The 26,495-nt window shown below is 34.9% G+C and overlaps 1 protein-coding gene across 4 annotated transcripts in view; it reads right to left on the reverse strand.

Annotated features, from left to right (window-relative positions):
* Positions 1 to 26,495, reverse strand: part of DIPK1A (divergent protein kinase domain 1A) — a 139,614-nt gene that overhangs the window by 94,342 nt on the left and 18,777 nt on the right. The window contains exon 2 of one of the 4 annotated variants that reach the window (XM_036998048.2): positions 5,210 to 5,302. The exons of the other annotated variants lie outside the window; for them this stretch is intronic. Within the exon in view, the coding sequence (XP_036853943.1) occupies positions 5,210 to 5,302 (93 nt within the window). The remainder of the gene's footprint in view (positions 1 to 5,209; positions 5,303 to 26,495) is intronic. 4 annotated transcript variants of the gene reach the window in all.

Below are 26,495 nucleotides of genomic sequence, written 5' to 3' on the forward strand. Positions count from 1 at the left end.
CTGGCACTAGAGAGGAATGGGGTATGGTTGCTAAGGGGTACTCTTTTTTTAATGTTCTAAAAATAGATAATAGTGATGGTTGTACAAACCTGTAATTATATTAAACTCTACTGGTTGTGTACTTAAAAAGGGTGAGTTTTGTAGTATGTGAATTTTATCTCAATAAGTGGTTATTAAGAAATTATCAGATTTGATCCATGAATACATAAATCAACCACAACCACTTTCTAATTTTTCTTAAAAATTTCTAAGAATGCAGTCTACATTCTCCACCAGGAGGCCATACCAGTATCATATACCCTGAAAATGTTTCTTTTTATAACTTTCTAAGAAAGCAGAGGTTCCCTTTCCTAGGAGGTAATTCTTTTGGCCAATGAAAGAGAAAAGGGGCTCCTCAGATTATGTAGTCCTTCTTTCTTTTTGCTGCCAAAGTCCCAGAAAAACAATAATCCGAATTAACTGACAATCTGAAACTTTAAATTTTTCCTATTTTATTTATTGAAAGGACATTCAATAAAATTTAAATATTCACCCATAATTCCACTACACTAGAACAACAGCTGTTTCGTTATCCATTTTTCCTTCTAGTTGTCTACATGTACAGCTCTAATTAGGATATATATAATTATGTTTCTTCTCATTCTGTTAAGTGCTATGCTTGTTAGTTTTTTACAATAATTATTTTCAGTGTTGCAATAATATTCCATCTAGTTGATGTATCTTTATTTTCCTAACTTTTCCCCTTATATTGACGTTGAAGTCTTCTTTCCCCAAATTTTCTGTGTGTAGACATGCTATCTATAGATTTTTATATTTTTTTCTTTTGATTATTTCCTTAGGTTGTTTCTTAAGAGTACAGAGTTTATAGATCATACTGTATGAATATTTTTATGATTCTTGTTTCTAAGCTACTATTTTTCAACACTATTTTACACTGTGAGGTGTTTGTGTGTGTGTGTGTGTGTTTGTAAATATAGATGGGTTAATTGAGAAGACCTGAAATGGTACTAAAGGGTCTATTATTAAAGGTTATTTTTCAAAATTGAATAATCTTTACTTTTTTGTTTGTTTTGTTTTATTAAGGTATCATTGATATAAAATCTTATGCTCAGGTTTCACATGAGCAACATTGTGGTTACTACATTCCCCCTCTATTATCAAGTCCCCACCACATACCCCATTACAGTCACTGTCCATCAGCATAGTAAGATGCTATAGAGTCACTACTTGTCTCCGTGCTATACTTCCTTCCCCATGCCCCCCTATATTATGTGTGCTAATCATAATACCCCTCAATCCTCATCCTCTTCTCCCTCCCTCCCCACCCTCCCTTACCCATCCCTCCCCTTTGGTAACCAGTAGTTCTTTCTTGGATTCTGTGACTCTGCTGCTGTTTTGTTCCTTCAGTTTTGCTTTGTTGGTGAAATCATTTGGTACTTGTCTTTCTCTGCCTGGCTTATTTCACTGAGCATAATACTCTCTAGCTCCATCCACGTTGTTGCAAATGGCAGGATTTGTTTTCTTCTTATAGATGAATAATATTTCATTTTGTATAATGTACCACCTCTTCTTTATCCATTCATGTACTGACAGACACTTAGGTTGCTTCCATGTCCTGGCTATTGTAAGCAGTGCTCTGATAAACATAGGGGTGCATATGTCTTTTTGAATCTGTGATCCTGTTTTCTTAGGGTAAATTCCTAGGAATGAATTCCTGGGTCAAATGATATCTGTATTTTTAGTTTTTTGAGGAACCTCCATATTGCTTTCCACATGGTTGAGCTAATTTACATTCCCAACAGCAGTGTAGGAGGGTTCCCCTTTCTCTGCATCCTCGCCAGCATTTGTTATTGTCTTTTGCATGTTGGCCATCCTAACTGGTGTGAGGTGATATCTCATTTTGGTTTTAATTTGCATTCCTCTGATGAATTATCTTTACTTTTTAATTATGAAAATAGCAGATACTTATTGTCAAATAATATATAAAGTAAATAAAAAATGAAAGTTCCCCACCCTTCTTTAAGAGGACTGATTTAAACACATCACCACCTAAATTTGAGTTTACCTAAGTGTGAAATGTGATTCAATGCCCAAAGACTTACAATGGCCCATATAGAAACCCAATGGCATGACAAAAGTCCACACCAGCTCCATGAGACAAAAGAATATCCAAGTAGGGAAGTGTGGGGATGTGAGGAAGTGAGACAAGGAGCAAATGTTGGCTTAACACATTCCACAAGGAAAAAGGCAGAGGTTGGGGTATATTTTTGAGAGGAAAGAGAAAAAAGGAGTAAAAGTAAAGAGACTAAAAAAGCCCAGTATAGTCTGGACTCAGAGTGGCTTGGCAGAAACACAGGAAACCATTACATACAAGCAATAAACAAACTCTAAGACAAATTGAATACCTAAAAAAAGTATATAAAAGTATAATTAGTAGGGAATACCTGTTAACAAAAGACATAACACAGGCTCATCTCCTTAGTAGAGAATAAGAAAATAAACTTATTATACAGAAAAAATTAATTTGTCTCCTGCTTATCCTATAAAGCTCAAAGATGATTATTTGTTGATCCAACCAGGTCCTTTCTTTACCATAGATTACAGAACATTAAAAAGTTGCTAATTTATTAGTACATTCCTCAATTTTCCATTTTCTATGCTTAGCTAGCTCTGATGGAAACTGTTTTTCTTAAGCCAAATATCAGGTTGTCTCTTCATAACCACACACATTCCAGATCGTTTCTACAACCCAATGTCAAGACCTATTTTTAGATATAATCTTTGCAATTTTAGTTTGCCTAATCTGTAGATTGCTTTGTAGGACCTCTAAGCCGTTTGTGCAGATATATTCTGTATCTTCAGTAAGACCATAAACGTCAGGGACCATCTTCTTTACATTCTTTATCCACCCATACAATGAACACTGAAATGTAGCTAGATGATCATAGAACCTTGCTTAATTCTATGATGGAAAATTGCAACATATGGCTTTGTTCTTGGATTATTAATACTACCAGCTATATTGTAGACAACCATTCTCTTAACTAAAAAGTTGCCCAAACATAAAGACCTTACACTTAAAATATTGTCCATTATCCTAGCTTTATCTCCCACTCCCAACCACCCCCATTCTGCTGAACTTCATGATGCAGAGATACCAAAGCATTATTTTTTTCTGGAACACATGATGTAATTTCATATATCTAGGCCTTTGAACATGCTCTTTCTTCTCTAGGAAGTGCCTTTCACCTACCTGAGCAACGTGATTGGTGTTTCATCCTTCATAGCTCACTCAGTTGCCTCCTTCAGGATCCCCCATGTCCACCCTAAGAATTTCATGATGCTTTCCTCTGTGCTATCTCTGTATCTGGAATAAATTTCTATTGCTGCAGCACTGAGTGTACTGCACTGTAACTAACTTCTTACCCATATTTATGCCATTAGACACAGTTCTTGGGTGAGCAAAAATTCATCCAGACAAGGAAGAATGGGAAGAAAGAATGGAGAAATGAAGGGAGGGAGACCCAAAGAAGTTTCTGTGGCCTCCTTTATTCATGTCTTATTCACTTCCGTATCTCCAGGAGGTAGAGCAAGTACATAGGACACAGAGTGCTCATAAAATATTTGGTAAATTGATTTGATATAAATCTTAAAAGAAGAAAGTATGAACCACTCTGGCATGCAATTCTTAAAGGGAGAACTGCCATTAATCAAAACTATTTTCTGAGCCAAAGCAATTATGGTACATACAAACACATTAGGGGCCCAGCTTGAGACTGTATAGAATCTTAGTGCCAAAAACTAAGCTAGACATGGAATTCAAAGATGTATGAGACATGATCCTCTCCCAGAAAGGGCTCATTATTTAGATGGAGAATCCAGTTCATAAAAAGATAATTACCTTATAACATGATAAAAACTATATCCAGGACATGTTCAGAATACAAGGTAGAGATGTGTACTATCTAGCTTGAGGTGATGGAGTGGGGGGATTCAGGAAAACTCTGTGACAATGATCCCTGGGCTGAATCTTACATGACTGAGACATGTCTTAGTATGTTTGTTTGGTGGGCTGGTGCATGAAGGGGACTACTACTTCTATGGCTCATGTATCCTCCCGGGAATGAACTCATTCCAAGGGAAAGTTAGGGAAGGGACACTGGGTTGGAGTTGGAGAGGCGAGTGATATTGTGTCTTGAACTGTACCAGATGAAAAACCAAATAGAAGAACTGGTCTCAGAGGACATTGTACATCACAGCATAGGGGTGGTAGAAGATTTTACTGCAGTAGCCGAAGTGTAAGAAGAAGAAAGGGGTGTGGGGTGTGGTGACAGAGAGACGAGTATCCATGGAACACAGGCTTGGGGAAATGGCTACCCACAAACTAGCCCAGAGAACTGTACTCCAAGGCAGATTTGAGCTAGCCCTGGGGACTCTCTGAACTAGTTGGGAAAGAGTTTGGAGGAAGCCAGAGTTTCCACAATTGGAGGATAATGCAGAGCCAGATAAATATTTATTTGCTGCTGTAATGAACACTTTATTATTATTTTTTAATCCCAAGTTGCTTTGTCCTATATTGCATAAGGAAAGTACGAGACATTACTCCAGCCTGCAAGGAGTTTACAATTGCTGAGAGAGCAATTGTGTGTTTTAAAGAGCTATATATAGAAATACACTCAGGGTGGAAAAATTGTGAAAGACTTCCCAGAAAAGGAGGCGATGACAGTAGAATACAGAGATGAGAATATCAGACCATGTCCAGAGGATATTTACAGAAAACGTATATGTAAAAACACTTGAATTAAATAAGGTGGCACAGACACTTACTAATCCAATAGGGAACTTTGGAGGTAGGAAGTTTAACAAGTAAGACAATTTGCTTGAGGATAGCAGGAGAGTGGGAAGCCAGGAACCAGACTCAGGTGAGAAAGTAGCTGTGGGGCAAAGTCTTGGGCAGGATGTTTCAAGAGTGAAAACACAGTCTGGTGAAAGGTCAGCACCTCAGAGCTGAGTGGTAGGCAAGAACTGGATCTAAAGTGAAGGGTCTACAAGATCTGATAGATGAGTAGTTCAAGAGAGGTGTCTGGAAAGATTTCCTGAGTGAGGAGTAGCATATACAGAGAACTCTCCAGGGGCATCTCAGGCATGGGGTGAGCTGTTAACAGCTGGAACAGACAGGCTCCCAAGGAAGGCATTTTAGCTTACTCACCTTGTGTTGCCCAGGTATTGGCAAGCAGGTAATGAACATGGGGAACTGTCCAGAGCCCGCAGGGTAGTAGGTTTCTGCTTTTCTGGTCAATATCTGAGAAGGAGGAGTGACGGTGTGGGTTACTAATTGCTAGAGATGGGGCCTGTTAGATGTGGGTGCAGCAAAAGGTTTGATCTCGCCTCTACTTTCAAGTATCAAACAGGGTAGTCACTAAAAAATGCAAGTCATTTGCAAAAGATACCAGGCAGGAGACCAGGAGTTCCATTCGCAGTCCCTGGCTCTCCAGTTACCTGGAAATCCATCATACTTCAAGGTCATCAGAATATGGTTTTATCCTTTACCTCACTCAGGATGGAGGATAATAAAGGTATTAAGACCTCTCATTTGTCTTATGTTCTGCTTTTAATTTTAAGAATTTTAAAATTGAAAAGGGGCAATGCTTTAATTAAATGTTCCCTTTTACATTGTTTTAGCTAATACCATACTTTAAATAATATTTGTATTCTCCCACTTAACTGTTTAAAAGGTACTCATTTCAAAAGCTGAAAAATATGAGAAAGTAGATTTTTAAAGTCCCATAGCAATCATTTAATTTGCTTAACAATTTGAAGTATTTCCTTTCAGTCGTTCTTTCTGAGAAGGTATTCCTTTCTTTTTTAACATTACTGTAGTATAATGTTATTTATTTGAACTTCTGAATCTTATGGTAAACAGTGCCTGAGGAAGAGGATTTTCCAGATGAATTTGCACCCAGTTACACAATTTTGTCTGGGGGGAATAACAACTCCTAAGTAAATTGCTTGCTTTTTATATTTAATCCAGATGCCACATGAAACACATGCATGAGGATTCATTTAGGGTGCTCAATTCCATCAGTGTGGTTTGCTAGGCTGAGGATTCGACTTAGGATTTGTGATGGCCTTCTGCTTACTGGTAGTGCTTTAGGAAGTCTGCCGGACCTTTCATAACAATATATCCTGTTCTTAAGTTCTTCATTTTGATTCGCTTTTCAGCCAACTAAATAATTTGTTTTGTCTTCTTTAATAAAGTTATGTGAATTGTCAGCACAGTTTGAACTCTGGTGTACATGAATGTCTGTTACCTTCATGAAGGAAACAAAATGCTCCTAGGTACAACACTCTCCAGTCACAATCTCTGCCCCTGAAAACTGGCTCACCTGCTAACATTTGCTGCCATCCTTGGCTACCATCACTCCTACAGTTTTCATCTTTTTATTTTTCCAAGTTCCAAGAACATTTCTCAGTGTGTTTTCCACATCATTGCTTCAGTACATATCAGTATGGCTCCTACTTTTCACTGCCTCCAATTTGTATTTTAATTCTGCTGCTGCATGTTCAGTTTACCTACTTCTCTATCTTTACAGCCCTCTTTTTTACCTCTGCCTGTTTGTCCCACATGCTTGCATACTTCAGTTCCATACAGGCCATATCTTCTTGCATCAGAAAGGCAGAAGAAGTTTTTAAATTCCCTATAGTTCTTCTAATAAATAATTTTTGTAATTGTTGTTCCTTTAAATCTCTATAATGATGTTCCCTTCATTTGTCCTTATAAAGGTTTTATAAGTCCTGTATTATTATCTGACCTCTCATCTAATGATGAGAACATCTAGATCTGGTGTTTGATGGCAAACAGGCTATATGGACAGCCACTGGCCCTATTCTGTCAGCATATGGGTGGTGGGTTCCCCTGCTCCAGTCTTCAGCTCTGGAGTGGATGAGTACATCTTCTCATCTAATTCCTGATGTCTAAAAGCTTTCCATCTGGTGTAGGTCAGCTAATCTGAGATAAGATCCAACTACCAGGCTTACCGATAGGCAGAAATGATGGAATACTAAAAAAGCACAACACTACAATCTCCAGTGTGTTATTTGAGGTGTTTTTGATTATGAGTAACAAAATCCATTTCTAATTGGCTTAAACAGAAATAGGATTTTTGGGCTCAAGTAACTGGAAAAGTTCTGTACTATGGTGGGCTTCAGGGTTTTTTTCTTTAACTTTTTATTATGGAAAATTTCAGATCTATACAATGTAAAAAGATGGTACAATGAACCCCGATGTACCTATCACCCAGCTTTCACAATTTAAGATTCTGCCATTCTTTTATCATGCATGCCTCCAGCTTCTCCCTACCCTCACTTGATTGTTATTTTTCTAATGCAAGTTTTTAGGCAACATTTACAAAAATTTAAATGCACAAAGCTAAACTGTAAAATTTTAACAAATGGCCACCTCTGTAAAACCCACATTACATTAAGACATACAATATTTCTATTTCGCCAGAAAGGTCTCTTCCCAGTCAAACCATTGCTCCCCATCTCCAGCCCTAGGCAACCCGTTTCAATTTTTTTTCAACAGAGATTAGTTTTGCCTCTTCTACAATTTCATATAAATGAAATCATTCAGCATTTGCCTTTTAATGTCTGCTTTCTTTCACAGAGCCTTATGACGATGAGATTCATCCATGTCATTGTATGTATCAATAATTCACTCCTTTTTATTGGGGAGCAGTATTCCATTGTGTGCACATAACCACAACTGTTCATGCATTTCCTGTTGATGGACAAGTGAGTTGTTGTTAGTTTTGTATACTGTGAATAAAGTTGGTATGAACACTTGCACAAGTCTTTTTGTAGAATATGTTTTCATCTCTCCTGAATAATATGTGGAAGTGGAATAACTGAGTCAAGGGTAGGTGTACTTTAATTTTTCTAACATAGTGCCCCAAATTTTTCATTCACAGGTATATGAGAATTCCAGTTGCTCCACATTCTTGCTAACATTTGGTGATTTTGGTCTTAATACTCTTACTGATTTTTAGGTAATCTAGGGAATAGGAATTATTTTACTGTGGTTTTAATTGATCTTTTGAAAGAACCTATTTTGGCCTTGTCAATTTTCTCTGTTGTCTATTTTCTATTTAACAGATACATATTTTTTTCTTTATTTTCTTCCTTCTTGGGTTTACTTTGCTTATATTTTTCTAGCTTTTGGGAACTTACATGATAAATGTTAAACCTTCCTCCTTTCTAATATAAACAATTAAAGTTATAAATCTCCCTCTAAGCACTACATATTGCAAATGCTAATGTTATTTTTCATTATCATTCAGGTGAAAATACATTCCAATTTCCCTTCTGATTTTCTTTTGATCCATGGGTTATTCAGAAGTGTACTGTTTAATTTCCAAATTTTTGGGAATTTTTCAGATGTGTTTTTTAAGTTGATTTCTAAGTTAATTCAATTGTGATCAGAGAACATACTCTATTAGGTTTGAATCTTTTGAAACTTACTAAGACTGTTTCATGGCCCTGTATTTAGTCTTTCTTGGTAACAACTTCTAGGAAACCTGAAAAGATTCTGTATTCTGTAACTTTGGGCTGTTGGTTTCTATAAATATTAATTAGGTCAAGGTGGTAAACAGTGTTATTCAGCTTTTCTATATCTGTACAGATTTTTTACCTAATTACCCTGAAAAGCATGTGAAAATCTCCAAGTATAATTGTAGAATTGAATCCTTTTCCCTTTAGTTTTGTCAGTTTTATGCTTCATGTATTTTGAAGCTTCATTAAGCATACACATTTATAATTGTGTCTTCCTGATACATCGATATTTTATCTTTATAAAATGCCCCTATTTATTTCTGATAACACTCCTTGTCTTAAAGTCTATTTTTGTCCATTATTAAAATATCAATTCTAACTTTCCAATGATTCATGTCTGCATGGTATACCTTTTTATCTTTTTCCATCCTTTTACTTCAACCTTAGAATCTGTGTGTTAAAAGTGCATGCCCTTAAATCTGCAAAGAAGTAAAAAGCTAACCTTTTCAAAGAATATTGCTTCTCTCTCACTTACCAACTTTACATTTCCCTGTATGGCCCCGAAGATGACTGGTTAGCCAGAGTCGGGTAAGATTCCTCAAGAGGAGAACAACCTAAGACAGGCACAGTCACAGGGGGGCCATCAGGTGAGAAATTGGGGATCAACAGAGGTGAGGCTTAGAACCTCACCGCCCCTGTTTTGAGAGAAATCTTCTGCATCCGTGGATGTTTTGTTGCCCTTGTCTAGCTTGAATTAATACTTAGTCCATAGGCACAGACCTGATCATCTACATTTGCCCTCTTATAGCACTAAACTATGTTTTCTACCTTTATCTTGCATCTACCTACCCCTCCAGCATTTTATTAAAATAATAATAATAATAATAATAATAATAATAATAATAATAAGGGAGAAATGTGGGATTTACATATAAATCAAGTATAAAAATCAAATGAATAATCATATCTGACTTGATTGTTTATAGTTCATGATGCGTGATCAAAACTGAAAGTTCCTGTGATATGACTGCCCTTGCACTGCTCACCATGTAAGAACTTATTCACTATGTAAGAACTTGTTCATTATGCTTCAGAAGATTGGAGACTGTTGAGATTTAGGCTTGGGGTTGATTAATGATTGTGCATTGAGTCCCCTATACAGAATTTTATTGTTGTTAACAACCATTTGATCAATAAATATGAGAGATGCCCTCTCAAAAAAAAAAAGTGCATGCCTTGTAGACAAGCTACAGTTGGGTCATGTTTTTTGATCCAGTTTGACAATCTCTGCCTTTTAATTGCAGTGTCTAATCTAATATTACATTTGATTTGGCTGAACCTAGACTTGCCATTTGCTATTTGTTTTCTGTTTATGTCATCTGTTTGTTTGCCTGTGTTTTTGTTCCCTCATTGGGGTTAACTGAAAAAAGTTTTTAGTATTCCACTCTGATTTCTCCATTGGCTTGTTAAAAACAGCTTTGTTGAAATCTAATTCACATACCATATAATTCATCCATTTAAAGTATACAATTTAATGATTTTTTTAAAAAACATACTCACAATGGTTGTAAAACCATCACAAAAATATAATTTTAGAACACTTTCATTCCCTTAAAAGAAGCCCATACCCATTAGGTGTCCCTCCCCATTTCCTCCTCAGCCACTCAGCCCCAAGCAACTACTAATCAATTTCCTGCTTCTATGGATTTACCTATTCTGGACATTTCCTATAAATAGAATCATACAATATGTGGTCTTCTCACAGGTTTCTTTCACTTGGCATAATGTTTTCAAGGTTCATCCATGTGGTAGCTTGTATCAATACTTCATTTCTTTCTATTGCTGAACAATACTTTATTGTATGGATATACCACATTTTATCTTTCCATTAGTCAGTTGATATACATTTGGGTTGTTTCCACTTTTTGACCATCAGGAATAATGCTGCTATAAACACTCTTGTATGTGTTTTTGTGTGGATGTACATTTCATCTCCTTTGGATATACACCTAAGAGTGGATCTGCTGGGTCATATGTTAAACTTGTTGAAGAACTGCTGAAACTGTTTTCCAAAACAGTTCCACCATTTTACACTCCCACCAGCAATGTATGAGAAATCTTACTTCTCTACTTCCTTGTCAACACTTGTCACTGTTCATCTTTTTTATTTTAGTCCACTTCTACCTAGTGGGTTTAAAATGGCATCTCATTGTGGTCCCACTGACTTTTTAGTTTAACACATTTTTCATTGCTTGCTTTGGAGATTAAAATATGCACCTTTAACTTAAGACAATCTACTTAGAGTTAATATTATACAACTACGCATTAAATACAGAAGAGCCATCTTGTAACAACATAGTTTTATTTACCCCAATCCTTCAAGCTATTGATATAAACTCAATACTGTGCTAAAATTTTTGCTTTAACCACTAATATGTTTTTTAAAGAAATTAAGAGAGGAAAATAATGTGTAGTCTTTTATGTTTACCCAGCTTTTTACAATTTCTATTGATCTTCATTTATTTCTGGAGATATGAGTTATCATCTATTGTCATTTCCTTTCAGTTTGAAACTTCTTTTAGCATTTCTTCTAGTACAGGAATGCTTAAAATCAGCTGTAATTTTCTATTATTGGCCCCTTGTGTATCAAGTGTTGTTTTTCTCTGGCTCCAGCCGAGATTTCAGCAGTTTAACTAAAGTATACCTGGTATGGTTATTTTTATATTTATTCCTCTTGGAGTTTGCGGTGCTTCTTAGATCTGTAAATTAACATTTTTAGCTAAATGTACCATTATTTCTCAATTTCTTGGTCTCATCTTACCATTCCTTTCCTTTAGAAATTCCATTACATGTATATTAGACAACTTGCTATTGTCCCAGAGGTCTCTGAGGCTCTGTCTAGTTTTCAATAAATCTGTTTTTTTCTCTGCTCTTCAGTTTGATATTTTCTATTGCTCTGTCTTCAAATTGACTCTTTCCTTGACACCCCAATTTCCTGTTAAGCCCATTCAGCCTATTTTTCATTTCAGTTACTTTACTTTTATGTTTAATAATTTTCACTTAAAAATAGTTTCTCTTTCTTTGCTGGAATTTCTGATCTTTTCAACCATTATACATATTTTACTTTTGGTCTTTAAGCATATTTATAGCTGCTGCTTTGAAGTTCTTTGCTTCTAATTTGAACATCTGGATCACCTTGAGGATGGCTGATTTTTTTTTCTTGAGTATAATCACACTTTTCTTTTTCTTCACATGTCTAGTGATTTTTGATTAGATGCTATACATTATGTATATACTGTCAAAACTGAAGACTGGCTTTTGTTCTAGGAGGCAGTTAATTTGGCTGCACTCAATTCTCAAATTCTGTCTCCCATTCCATCAGCAACTGCTGAAATCTCTTCTCAGTTCTTTTAGCTTCCAGGTACTACTTTGTAACTGCATTTGTCAGAGCCTCCCCATACACACATAGGACTTAAACAGATTTTAAACACAGGTTTTGGGACTAGTATTTATGAAACTCCTTCCCTCCCAAGATTTTCTTCCAAAGTCCCCAGTTGCTCTGCAGCTGACCCTGAACAGCCAAAGCAATCCCCAGAAGGAAGAATAAAGCTGGGGGAATTACACTCCCTGACTTCAAGTTCTACTACAAAGCCAGAGTAATCAAGACAGTTTGGTATTTTGCACAAGAACAGACCCATAGATCAATGGAACAGAATAGGGAGCCCAGATATAAACCCAAGCATATATGGTCAATTAATATACGGTAAGAAGCCATGAATATACAATGGGGAAATGACAGCCTCTTTAATAACTGGTGTTGGCAAAACTGGACAACTACATGCAAGAGAATGAAACCAAACTACCGTCTAAGTCCATATACAAAAGTAAACTCAAAATGGGTCAAAGACTTGAATGTAAGTCATGAAACCATAAATTCTTAGAAGAAAACATTGGCAAAAATCTCTTGAATATAAACATGAGCAACTTTTTCCTGAACACATCTGCTCGGGCAAGGGAAAAAGCAAAAATGAACAAATGAGACTACAGCAAACTAAAAAGCTTCTGTACAGCAAAGGACACCATCAGTAGAACAAAAAGGCATCCTACAGTATGGGAGAATATATTTGTAAATAACATATCCAACAAGGGGTTAACATCCAAAATACATAACGAACTCACATGCTTTCACAACTGAAAGCAAATAACTCAATTAAAAAATGGGTGGAGGATATGAACAGATAATTCTCTGAAGAAGAAATTCAGATGGCCAACAGGCACATGAAAAGATGTCCATATCGTAATCATCATGGGAATGCAAATTAAAACCACAATGAGATATCACCTCACACCAGTTAGGAAGGCGAACATCCAAACGACTAGAAACAACAAATGCTGGTGAGGATGCAGAAAAAGGGGAACCCTCCTACACTGCTGGTGGGAATGTAAATTAGTTCAACCATTGTGGAAAGCAATATGGAGGTTCCTCAAAAAACTTAAAAAAGAAATACCATTTGACCTAGGAATTCCACTCCTAGGAATATACCCTAAGAAAATAAGATCACAGATTCAAAAGGATATATGCACCCCTATGTTTATTGCAGCACTATTTACAACAGCCAAGATATGGAAGCAACCTAAGTGTCCATCAATATGAGTAGATAAAGAAGAGGTGGTACATATACACAATGGAATATTATTCATCTATAATAAGAAAACAAATCTTACCCTTTGCAACAACATAGACGGAGCTAGAGGGTATTACGCTCAGTGAAATAAGCCAGGTGGAGAAAGACAAGTACCAAATGATTTCACTCATCTGTGGAGTATAACAACAAAGAAAATCTGAAGAAACAAAATAGCAGCAGACTCACAAACTTCAAGAAGGGACTAGTGGTTACCATAGGGAAAGGGGATGGGAGGTCGGGTGTGGAGGGAAGGAGAAGGGGATTAAGGGGCATTATTATTAGCACATATAATATAGCAGGGGGGGCACAGGGAAGGCAATAGAGCACAGAGAAGATAAGTAGTGACTCTACAGCATCTTACTACACTGATGGACAGTGACTGCGATGGGGTGGTATGTGGGGTGACTTGATAATATGGGTGATTATAGTAACCACAATGTTGCTTATGTGAAACCTTCATAAGATTGTATATCAATGATACCTTAATAAAAATAAATAAATAAAAATAAAAGGCAAATAATGAGATCCTGGGGACCATCAGCATTTAAATAGTGAATAGAAAGTGGCAACCATACAAAAAACTAAGACATACTCAGAAAGGTGTGAAGAGAAACAAGTCAGTAGGGTTACATAAACTAAGGGAGACAAAACAAGATAATAAATTTAAACACAAACATCAGTAACAACATGACATATGAACAAAATGCTCATTGTTAATGTTAAATGTTAAAATGTTAAAAAACAAAGACAATCAGCCTGTTAAAAGACAAAAGATTTTCTAACTAGATAAAAACAAAATAAAATCCAATGATGGCTATACATAGGACTCAAATCTAATTGAAGAATACAAAAAGATTGAAAGTAAAACAATGGAAAAAGTTATATGAAGCAAATACAAACTGAAAGCTGGTGTAGCTGGTTCTATAACTGACAATACAGCCATCTGAGTACTAGCCAAAACAGACTTCAAGGTACACTTTCTAACAGTAAAATGTGAAATCATCATGAAGATAAAGCATTTTTAGATTAATAGGCTCCTAACTATACAACTTGAAGATACGTAAGGCAAAAATGACAAACCAGAAGGAGAAATAGACAAATTCACAGTAATTGTGGGAGGTTTTAATGCCCCTCTTCATAATTCATACAATGAGTAGACAAAGAAAACTGGTAAGATTGGAAATGATTTGAACAACATGATAACTGATTAGGAAACTTGACCTGAATAGAATACTTCACCCAAAACTGCTAAATTTCATGTACTTACCCAGCACGTTATTTTCAAGCACTCATGCAACTGTTTTTCAGGTATAAAGAAAGTCTCAACAAAATTCAAAATTCAAATAGAAAAGCAGCTAAAACACTAAGAAGGAAATCTATAGCCTTGAAAACATGGGTCTGAAAAGAAGACTGAAAATTACATGTAGAGTCAAAGATCTGAAGACACCTCACCAAAGAAGATAAACAAATGGCAAATAAGCATATGAAAAGATGTTCCACTGCATGTGGCATTAGGGAAGTGCAAATTAGTACAATAATGATATACACTATGCACTTATCAGAATGGTTAAAATTCAAAGCACTGACAATACCAAATATGGTAAAGATGTAGAGCAACAGGAACTCTTGTATTTCTGTGGAAATGCAACAAAATACAGCCACCTTGGAAGACAGTTTGGCAGTTTCTTATAAAATGAAACATACTCATATCATACAATCCAGCAATCATGCTTATTGATATTTACCCAAATTAATTGAAAGCTTATGTCCACACAAAACCTGTACACAGACTATTATAGCAGCTTTATTCATAATTACTAAAACTTAGAAGCACCCAAGATGTCTTTTTTTTTTAAGTATCATTGATATACAATCTTATATTGGTTTCAAATATACAACACCCACTCACCACAACCCCTCCCTCATGGTAACCACCAGTCCCTTCTTGGTGTCTATGAGTCTACTGCTGTTTTGTTCATTCTGTTTTGCTTTGTATTTACATTCCACAAATAAGTGAAATACTATGGTATTTGTCTTTCTCCACCTGGCTTGTTTCACTAACATAGATTCATCCATGTTGTTGCAAATGGCAGGATTTATTTTTTTCTCTATGGCTGAATATATTTCACTGTGTATATGTACCACCTCTTCTTTATCCATTCATCTATTGATGGACACTTAGGTTGCTTCCTTATCTTGGCTATTGTAAATAATGCAGCAACAAACATACGGGTGCATGTATCTTTTCGAATCAGGGATTTTGTTTTCTTTGGGTAAATTACTGGGTCTACGGAATTACTAGAAGTGGAATTACTGGGTCTATGGTATTTCTACTTTTATTTTTTTGAGGACCCTCCATACTGCTCTCCACATCAGCTGCACCAACTTACAATCCTACCGACAGTGTAGGAGGGTTCCCATTTCTCCACATCCTTGCCAACACTGGTTATTTCTTGTCTTTTGGGTACTGGCCATTCTAACTGGTGTGAGGTGGTATCTCATTGTAGTTTTGATTTGCATTTCCCTAACAATTAGTGATATGGTGCATCTTTTCACATGCCTGTTGGCGACCTGTATTTCTTTTTTGGAGAAATGTCTGTTCAGGTCCTCCACCCATTTTTTAATCAGGTTATTTACAACCAAGATATATTTCAGTACGTGAATGAATAAATAAATAGTGCAATACCCAGACAATGGAGTATTATTCATTCTTAAAAAGAAATGAGTGAAGAGCCATGAAGGAACCTTAGATGCATATCATTAAGTCAGAGAAGCCAATGTGAAAAGGTATGTACTATACAATTTCAACTATATGACATTCTAGAAAAGGGCAAAACTTTAGAGGCAATAAAAAGATCAGAGGTTGCCAAGAGTTTGGGGAAGGGGAAAGATGAATAGGTGGAACACAGAGGATTTTTAGGGTAGTGAAACTATTCCATGATAGATGTATATCATTACATACATTTATCCACACCCATAGAATGTACAACAATAAATTGAACTATAATGTAAACTATGGACTTTGGGTGATAATGATGTTGTCAATGCAGGTTTATCAATTGTAAGAGTTAAATATACATCTCAAGAAGTAAGGAAAAGAACAGCAGAATAAATAAATTAAAAAATAAAACAAGGAAAAAAATCAAGGAGTAGAAGGAAAGGAAAAATAAATACAGAAACTAATAAAATAGAAGATACCCTAAAATAAAGAAGATTCATAAAATGAAAACCTCATTTCTTAAGAAAAAGGTTCTGAGAAAAAATAGAAAATGTAAATAGTTTCTATACTTAAAGTTGATGAAGATAAAAGTATCAAGAAAGCAAGAATAGTCAACAATACCCCATGCCATAAAAAAGTAAAGTAAAATTAGCATTGAAAACTTCATGATGAATCAACCAACATATTAGGAGATCACCGATAACCTTAGGAAGAACAGTTTAAGTGGAATGTAATGAAGTAGAACAAGTTTCTAAATGGAAAAAAAAATTCCTGAACATGTTAACATTAATATGACACTATACATCTGCAAGAAGCTGGATTTTATTTTTACTTTTGCACAGTGTTTCACACACGGATGCTCAAAACATTATTTGCTGAATTAATTCTGTTGGATGGAAAAGAACGGACCACATATAGAGTTCTTGAGATGCTTGACAGTTGAGAATTGAATTAAGAAAATGTTAAGATTTCTAAAGAGATGTATAGCCTGAAAAAATTAATGTTTAAAGTTTAATCTGGATTTCAGCCTAATAGTGCAAAAGGGAATACCAAGGGCAGGGAGACTACATTAGATACTGTTGCAAATATCTTGGCCCAGCCTGGATTAGAATGAGCCAACTACAGTGAAAATGAACAGTGGAATTTGAAAGACATTATAAAAGTAAAAATTATTAGGATTTGTTAACAAATGGATGTGGAAGTTAGGGGAGAAGGATTTTAAAGGCATCTGAAAGACTGAAAAAATTAAGATGAATGAAGATCAGTGGTGACATACAATGACGTATTAATACAGATGGTCCCTGACTCACAATGGCTCGATTTAGGATTTTTCAACTTCACGATGTTGCAAAAGCAGTATGCATTCAGTAAAAACTGTACTTCAAATTTTGAATTTTGATCCTTCCCCAGGCTAGTGATATGCAGTACAGATACCCTCACATGGTCTGGGCAGCGGTAGTGAGCCACAGCTCCCAGTCAGCCACCCAGTCACAAGGGTAAACAACCAAATACGCTTACCACCTTCGGAACCCATACAACCATTCTGTTTTGCACTTTCAGTACAGCATTCAATAAACTATATGAGATATTCCATACTTTATTATAAAATAGGCTCTGTGTTGGATGAACTTGCCCAACTGTAGGCTAATGTGAGTGTCCTAAGAATGTTCAAGCAGGCTAGACTACACTATGACATTCAATAGGTTAGGTGTATTAAACACACTTTCAACTTCTAGTATTTTCACCTTACAAATGGGTTGAGAGGGACGTAAACCTATCCTAAGTCAAGGAAGATCTGTAAATGCAGCTTCAACTGGATTTATTCCTATAGCTTAAAAATTCAAATATTTAATTTTCAGCACTTAACTTTCATTCACAAAATAAACTTTCTCAAGCAAATGAATTTTGTTTCTCAAACAAATGAAATAATAATTATAGTTGTTAACTTGGATCTTTACAAATGCATTAAAACAATGGAAAAATTTTCAAATTCAAATACTTTTATCTTCATTTCCAGAAGGCAAAATAATGGGATAGTTTTGAAATAACTGTGGGAAATGCCAATTTTTCATAAAATGAAGCAAAAAAAAGTAACAATATAAAGCTAGGAGACTACTTCAAAATCTAAAATTTAGCACAAGAACGTCTCAAAAGACAAAGCTGACAAGGTATTTAATACTATATACCTATATCAGAATATTCCAATATATGTAAACGCAGGCATAATGCACACAGTTCAAATTCATTTCCAGAGTCAGCATATATAGTGGAAGGTTTCTCACCTTCCTCTTTTCATTTCATTCTGGCTTACCTCCACCCTCAAAACATCTTGAAACATAGATAGTATGGAAACAAATGAACACGAGGTATCTCTGAGTACATTTAAAATGAAATAGCTCAGCATTCCTTTTCTTTTCCCTAAACCATGCACTGCACCACAAAATTAAACAGACATCTCTAGGGATACAGATTTGCCAAGAGTGTCTCTGCCAAAAATAAAATCTGGCCCTTTTCCAGACTTCTATACATGGACAACAGTGGCTGTTCTACAGATGGAGAGTGATTGCCAGCTGGCTAGTCTGCAGCCACTCAGTAGTGTCAAAATAAAGAATATTAGGCACAGATCATTTTCAAGTCCCCAGACTTCTGACAACAAACTACCTAAGTTCCCACATTCTGCAATAATGAGAGGTATTTACCTAAGAGACAGTTATAATTCTAACCATATTTCCTAATTTTACAGACAAATAACCAAAGCCAAGAGAAGACAGGTCGTTTTCCAAAATCACACAGCTAGTTGGTGAGAGTAAGAAATGCAGGTCTTGAGATAACCAGTTTTTTCAATAACATTTCAACCCCTCTGTTAAGCAATACTACCCCTTTCTACATAATATTAAAAAGACTATGTTGTTTGGATCTTAAACTCTTTAAGTAGTTTTTTAAACTTGAAAGTCATAGGCTCTTGCTCAAATCAATATTTTGCTAGAAATGACAGTATGCTTTCATTTTGTAACCCTGTACATAACAGTTTTTAAAAGGACAATGTATTCTAAGTCCCAGAGTCACCAAAGTAAAATGAGGTTAGAACTGGATTAAACACTATTTTAATCCAGTTAAAAGTGTTTCTTAACACAATTAAGAAACTCTATCTTTAAACTTGGGAAGTTTCTTTAAAAATTATGACCCAATATATTTAAAGGTGGCAGGGCACTGGAATCAGGATCATAAAATCTAAAAACAAATCTTAGCTCTCCTATGGACTACCTATGTGACTTGGGCCTGTCTCCTCCTTTTCCATAAAACAAGCAAGCTGGATCAGGATCACTATAATTAGGAATTAATATACTCCATCTGTTAAAATACAATTCCAGATAATTTGAGGATAAGATCTTTATCCTCACCCTTATTATCTTATAATGTATTCAGTAACAGAACAAAGACGTAAACACGCTGATCCATACGTGATAACTAAACAAGTTAAAGCAGAGGAAATATCATCCCTGCTATAAAAAAGTGGTAGATTTGGCTCTGTAGAGTCAGAGAGAACACTACTGTCAGAAAACTGTAGTACAAAGTCAAAGTTACGGCGATTTAGATCACATGTTTCTGCACTCATTTAACTAAAAGTCAAAGTTATGGCGATTTAGATCACATCTTTCTGCACTCATTTAACCTAAGTTGATAGTTATGAAAACACAGGCTGTTTTTCTGAATGGGGAACAGACAAAGAAAAGAAAAGCAGCTTAGAGTGGCTGTTTTAGGCTAGGTCTGCAGAACCGCCACAGCAAGTACCATCGGCCTCTATCAGATATGAAGGACCTTTCTATTGCTTTATTGATGCTGTTATATATGACCCTAGCTGATTTAAATTTGAGCCTTTTAATGAATAGGTCATTTAGATCTTTTATTTTTTTTAATCTACCATTTTAACCTTCACTTGTCTATTTGAGACAACTGGTAGTTCATACAGACTAGATGTTCATTACATGCAATTTACTGTTAGCTACTCTGAGAAAAACTAAAATGTTAAATATAGTTCCTATATCCATCAGCTGCCAGGAGCTTACAACTGAGTAAGAACATGCAAATTGAGTAACTTCTCAGTTACACTTTTAAAATTAAGTGCCAGTTTTTATGTCCAGTTTAGTGGCATTTAGTCCTGTCTGTTTGCTAAAGACATAAAAAACACAAAAGTACACTTATAAAGTCCTAGAAAGAGGGATTTAGGCATCATGAAGAGGTAATTTAATTGATGGTTTAAAAGAAGACAATAGGAAAATGTGTGATTATCAAGCTCTGTGAGTGAAACCCCTCTAAACTCTAGCTCATTCATCATACATAAAATACTTTGTTTTGATGAAACACTGAAGTTTTATACCCCTTTGAGAGAATAATCATATTCTGGGGCTGTCTGTATCTCTGGTTCAATCTGCCTAGAGCAGTCTTGTAAAGATAGTAAGACTACTGGGTTATCAGTTTTATCAAATGATCAAGATGATTAACTCATCTTAATTTCAGTTTTTGTCTTCTGTTACACTAGAACAATAATATCTGCTTTGAAAACCATGCAGTGCTAGTTACCATAAGGATCAAAATGAAACAGTGTAGATGAAAGTATTTTGTAAACTGTTCTATAAATGTAAGGCAATATTATTATAATTGAGCTTAATTTTTTAAAATCTTTCATATAAAGTCCAAAACCAGATACTGTCAAAGCTACATCTTTCTCAATCACTGCAACTTCCTCAAAGCACATTAACTGGTGACTAATCCATCATGAATAATTTGCAAATATTATTTCATAGTTACAATATGTTATACTTCTACCTAACTCTGGCAGACATGACTTTCAGCTTATGGGGATCTCAAGAGAAATCTACCTGCTTTATTGTGCTGCAGATCATACAGCAAATCAAAACCTTTAAAAATGTTCTTTTACTATCCTTTTGGGCTTGGATTGGAAGTCATTCTAGGGCTGAATGACTTAACTATTACCAAAGGATTCATGCTGTTTTTCAAAAAATATCTCAGCAAAGGTCATCTGAATATCTAATTGGGAAAAAAAAGGTATCTTAATCTCTAATTATATCATACACAAAATCAGTTCCTGATGGACTACAATTTTAAATATGAAAGGTGAGACAATAAGACTTCAGAGAAAAACAAAGCATCTTTGCAACCATAGAGTATTTGAACATTTGTATCCTCTTAAACAGACGTAAAAACTCTGACCATAAGAGAAAATTGTAAATTTGATTACATTAAGAATTCATGTTTATCAGGAGACACAATTAATAGAGCAAAATGACAATCCACAGAAGTGGAAGAAGATAACAGTAATGTATCTGAGAAGTAAGCTATATAGAGTTTACATAGAGAATGCCTATGACCAATAAGAAAAATACAGACCACCCAAAAGAAATAAGAACAAAAGACTTGAACTTGTGTTACTTCACAAAAGAGGCTATCCAAATGGCAAATACAGATGAAAAGATGTCCGATTTCATTAGTCCTCAGGCAAAAACAAATTAAAACCACAATGTGATATCATTGTACACACATCAGAATATCTAAAATAAGGAAGATGTACAATACAAAGTATTGGTGATGATACAGAAATACTGGAACTCTCATACTTTGCTGCTGGTATAAACTGGTATAATCTTTTGGGAAACTTTGTAATTATTTCCTAAAATTGATTATAGGCATATCTATGATTCAGAAATTCCAGTCTGACAGAAATGCTTAAATATATTCACCAAAAGACAGGTGCTAAAATGTCCACAGCATCAATATTTATAATAGCTTAAAACTGGAAGTAACCCAAACACCCATTTACAGTAGAACGGATAAGTAAATTAAGATATGCTCATACAACAGAATGCTACATGTTAAGAGGATGGATATATGTAACTATATGGATGAATCTCACAAATGTAATGCTGAGCCAAAGAAGCTGGACCCAAAAGATACAGTCTACTCATATAAAAACACTAAACCAGACAAAATTAATCTATTTCATTAGAAGTCAGGATAGCAGTTACCATTGCAGGGGGTGGTGGTGAGAGGAAGAGAACATGGAGATAGTTTCTAGAGCACTGATAAGGTTGCTTCTTGATCATATATGTACGCTTCTGTAGATATGTTATAGTTCAATAAAACCTTAAGCAGCAATACTTACTGTTCCCTGCTATTTTGTGTTAAGGTTCTGGCCTTTCACATTAAAATCAGCCCCTCTTGGATAAATGTCAAAGTACACTATAAAGGACAATAATGAAACTAATTTTTAAGCTAATTGCAGATTGACCTTTACCAAACTCACAGCTTCACAAAATTAGAGATCTAGTAACAGTTTAGTGGAAAGAATTTTTATTTTTCAATCTTGGAAGGTTGTATTTTTTAGATAGTTGTCCATTTCTTCTAGGTTTTTATTTATTGGCATATAGGTCTGATTTATTGGCATACAATTTTTCATAGTACTCTCTAATAATTCTTTGCATTTCTGTGGTATTCATTATGATTATTCCTTCTTCGTTTCTGATTTTGTTTACATGTGTACACTCTCTTTTTTCCTTGATAAGTCTGGATAGGGGTTTATCTATTTTTTTTCTCAATCAGCTCCTGGTTTCATTGATTTATTTCTAGTGTTTTATTCTTCTCTATTTTTCTTTATTAAGGTATCATTGATCCACAATCTTATAAAGGTTTCACATGAGCAACACTGTGGTTACTACCTCTTTTCTAATTTAAAAAATTAAAAAGGCTTTAGATATTTTCTTCCCATTCCCCTTATCATTGTTTTTAGTATGAGCTATACACAGAACAAAGTGCACTACATACTTTATTTCATCTAATCTTTATCACTCCATGAAATAATAATTTCATTACCTTCATGATTATACAGTTAAGGAGATTTAGGCTGAGTATGTTGTCTAAAGGCAGATAGCACATACATGGTAGAACCAGGATCTGAATCCTGGTGTGTCTGACTCCCAAACTGGCGCTCTTAACCACCATTTTATCCTGCCTCCTTGTCATACTGGGGTCTTTACAGCATGGCATGATGGGAGTAATTTTGGGCTTTTGCCTAATCACTTTAGAAGGTTATATGTGAACAGACCATCTCCTCCCTACCCCCAACTTTTATATTAAGACCCACAAAGGAACTGGAACGTTAAGGAGTGAAAGCTGGGTATTAAGTAAACATAGAAAGCTCATACACTTTTAACTGTGGCAAGCATCTAGTAATTATCAAGTCACTATGTTGTACAACTGAAACCAATATAATATTGTATAGCAGTAAAAATACAATATAATACAATACAATATGAAAAAAAAGCCTATACCACCAGCAGACCCACAATAAAAGTGTTTTGACAGCTTTTAACTGGCTAAATGGGCAAGTGAGTAGAGGTCTCAGCAGACTGGTCTCAAATGAGACAAGAATTCAGAATGTTTCTACTTAGACCATAATGGACAGGAATAGACTCAGCAATTTTGTTAAAAATAAAGGTCAGTGAGAAGGTCCTTGACTGTGTGTAGGTGTCTGCATTTCTTTAAATCTTCCTTTAGAGAATGCTATTTTTTTTCAGAAGTTATGCTGACAAGTATTGATTATTTAATATGGATGCTAGAAAAGCTTTAATAAAGTCTAGATTGGTAGAAAAAATAAGATTCCTTGGACTACTGATCTTTACTCAGCTTCTGATCTTTAATCAGATACTTAATTCTCTGTTTAGAAACGTAACACTTAGCAGACATTTTCCTGAGGTACGGATCTGGTACCAAAGAGAAAATAAGCATTTTTACTCATTCCACTTTGAAAAATCCTAAACTTGAAAAGTAACTGTCAATAAATTTTGTGACAAAGGTCCCTTTCACAGTTTAAAAAACACCCTGACCTGAGCGTGGTTCCATCATCCTTCATTGATATGGAATTGTAATTTATTTCTGAACGATTCAATATGAAAATTTAAATGTCATTCTTTATAGTAGAGGGAAAACACACATCAGTATTACTGAACTATATGCTCAATGAGTATGTTAGCATTTTTCATACAAAGTCATAATCTTAAATTATGCTTAGGGATTCTCCCCACTCTCACCTCTCCCAACACCTACAGGGAAAGCAGCGTCCTGATGATGCTAGATCCTCACAACTTCCCTATGGAGGCAGCCTAATGTTTTAATATAAGTTATACCCACTGCTTAGATGAAAAGGCATTCCATCTAGATGTGTACTTACTGCTTGCCTCTTGAAAGTCTTACAGATACAGGGGAAAATATCTCTAGTGGCTCTTTTCAGTAAATATAGATAGTATCAATCTTCATCTCCATTGGATTAATCTTTCTTGGCTCTTCCCTCAAATAAAAATGTAAACTGTTTTCTTATTCAAAGTTCTACAAAAATATTAGAAAAATCTTTTTCATATTAGATAACATAAATATTTACTTATTGGAAATGAAAAAAATCTGTGTAACTTTGTAGTTTGTTAAAGCATTTGTTTATCATATATAGTAATGAAATCTTTTATATTCAATATGACAAAATTGAAAAAAACATATGCATATATATTTTTAAGAATCTATTACATCTCTATGTAATGGATATATTAACAACGTACAATAAGAAAAAAGTACTGATTTCTCTAAGGTAATCATAAACATATACCACATAAATAGACTATCAGTTTGCAGGGAAAAATTGGTCATTTCACTAATCGGATTTCAAAAAGTTCTTGAAACAGGCAAAAGTACAACATAGAAGGCCATAATTATGTTTTTTGAAAGTCATTCAAAAGTTTATAAATTTTGGATATAATCACATTTTCTGAAGAAGCTGAAGTATTCCTCCTTAAATATTGAAAATATTGTTATTAGGAAAGTAAGAAAAAAACAAGTTGTCATTAGAGAGGTAAGAAAAAACTATCCTTAAAATCAGCATCAGCATCATCACACCAGTAAATGAAAAAAATTAGGGCTAAGGAAAAGGAGCTTGATACAGGTCAAATTACATGCTTAAAATCTCATGATAAAGTATATTATTCACCTTAAATCATGTAACATTAGAATTCTTTCCATTTTTCTTTAAACTCAAAATCACTTCTATAAAAATACTTGCTACATAAGATATTTATAACTCAATACTATCATTTTGTATGGTTAATTTCTATGACCTTTGGGGATGGAAGTCTACATAACCTAATGACTTTTATATTTACTTGGTAGATCCAACTATGGGTCATTTTTACATTAAACTGATTTAATGGGATCTATTTTAGGTTAATTAAATACTCAGAGATACAAATTCCTTAATAAGTAGTCAACACTATTTTTAAATATTAACCAAACCATTCATAAATCATGTTAGGCAACATATTAGTATGTTCAAAATATCTCACTTTGTTTCTGTTTGTAGCTTTCAAACCTTAACTCTGCTTCCCCACCTTCCAATGCCCCCTTTTACCTGATGATACCTTTTCCTTCACAAACTCCTCTATCAACCAGAAAATGATCAGACATAATTTACATGTATCAAATGCCTGAAGTTCATTTATAATATAACCAGTTCCCAAGTACTTGTATATATTAAGTTGGCTAATAGTAAAATGGTAGATTTAACTCCCTACTTAAGACTGGGGCATCATCAAGCGTAAGAGTTTTCAGAGGGTGGGGTGGAGGAGAAATCGGAATTCTAAAGTCATGCATTATCTAAACCTGATGTAGTCCCTTCAGGGTGATTTCTGGGAAGGGAGGTGACTATTCCTCGTCACTAGGCCCTCCCTAACATACACTGCCAAAAACAACCCTCCTCTGCCTCCCTTTCCCACCCTTCTCTTGCCTGTTTAGAACATAGCAACTGAACACACCTGCACTGATTTTAAAAGTAGGCATTAAAGGCTAATAATGTCATCTAAACATAGTACAACACTTCTTCCCTAATTCTTTCTAAAACCATTTTATGTATTCTTATTATTTACTGGTTTTTGGTACTACAATTCTACTCTTAACCAAAAACTCCCAAGTTCCATAATATCTCAACTACCTCTGGCCATTAAGATTTTGGAGTTTTTTATAAGTATATTTTTGGAATGTAGCCCCTTCATCAGTGGGAGTATTACACTATTGAAATCTACCATTTTTGTTTGTGGACCCCCAAGAGAATTTTGAAAACTACACACCCACACACACATTTTTAATTATAGCTAAAGTTTTCACTGTAAGTGTAAATAGTTGCAAAGGAGTAATTTCTAACATATTGTAAATATTGATACTTTTTAAGAAGCTGTAACATCACCTTAAATGTATCTAATGGCACTTAAACTCTATAGTGATTTGACTACCTCCATAATCTATTTCAAAAAACTGAGAAACAACTGGTTTACAAGAGTCAGAAATTTTACCTCTTTCATTTTGCTTCTTGAACTTATTTTCCTTTCTGCTTTCATCACAAATTATTTTTTTAAACTTTTAATTTGAAATATTTAAATTTACAGGAAGGTGCTAAGAAATGTAGAAGTGCCTTGTACTCTTCACCTAGC

The sequence above is a fragment of the Manis javanica genome, chromosome 4 (assembly GCF_040802235.1).
Source record: "Manis javanica isolate MJ-LG chromosome 4, MJ_LKY, whole genome shotgun sequence".
NCBI classification, from domain to species: domain Eukaryota; kingdom Metazoa; phylum Chordata; class Mammalia; order Pholidota; family Manidae; genus Manis; species Manis javanica.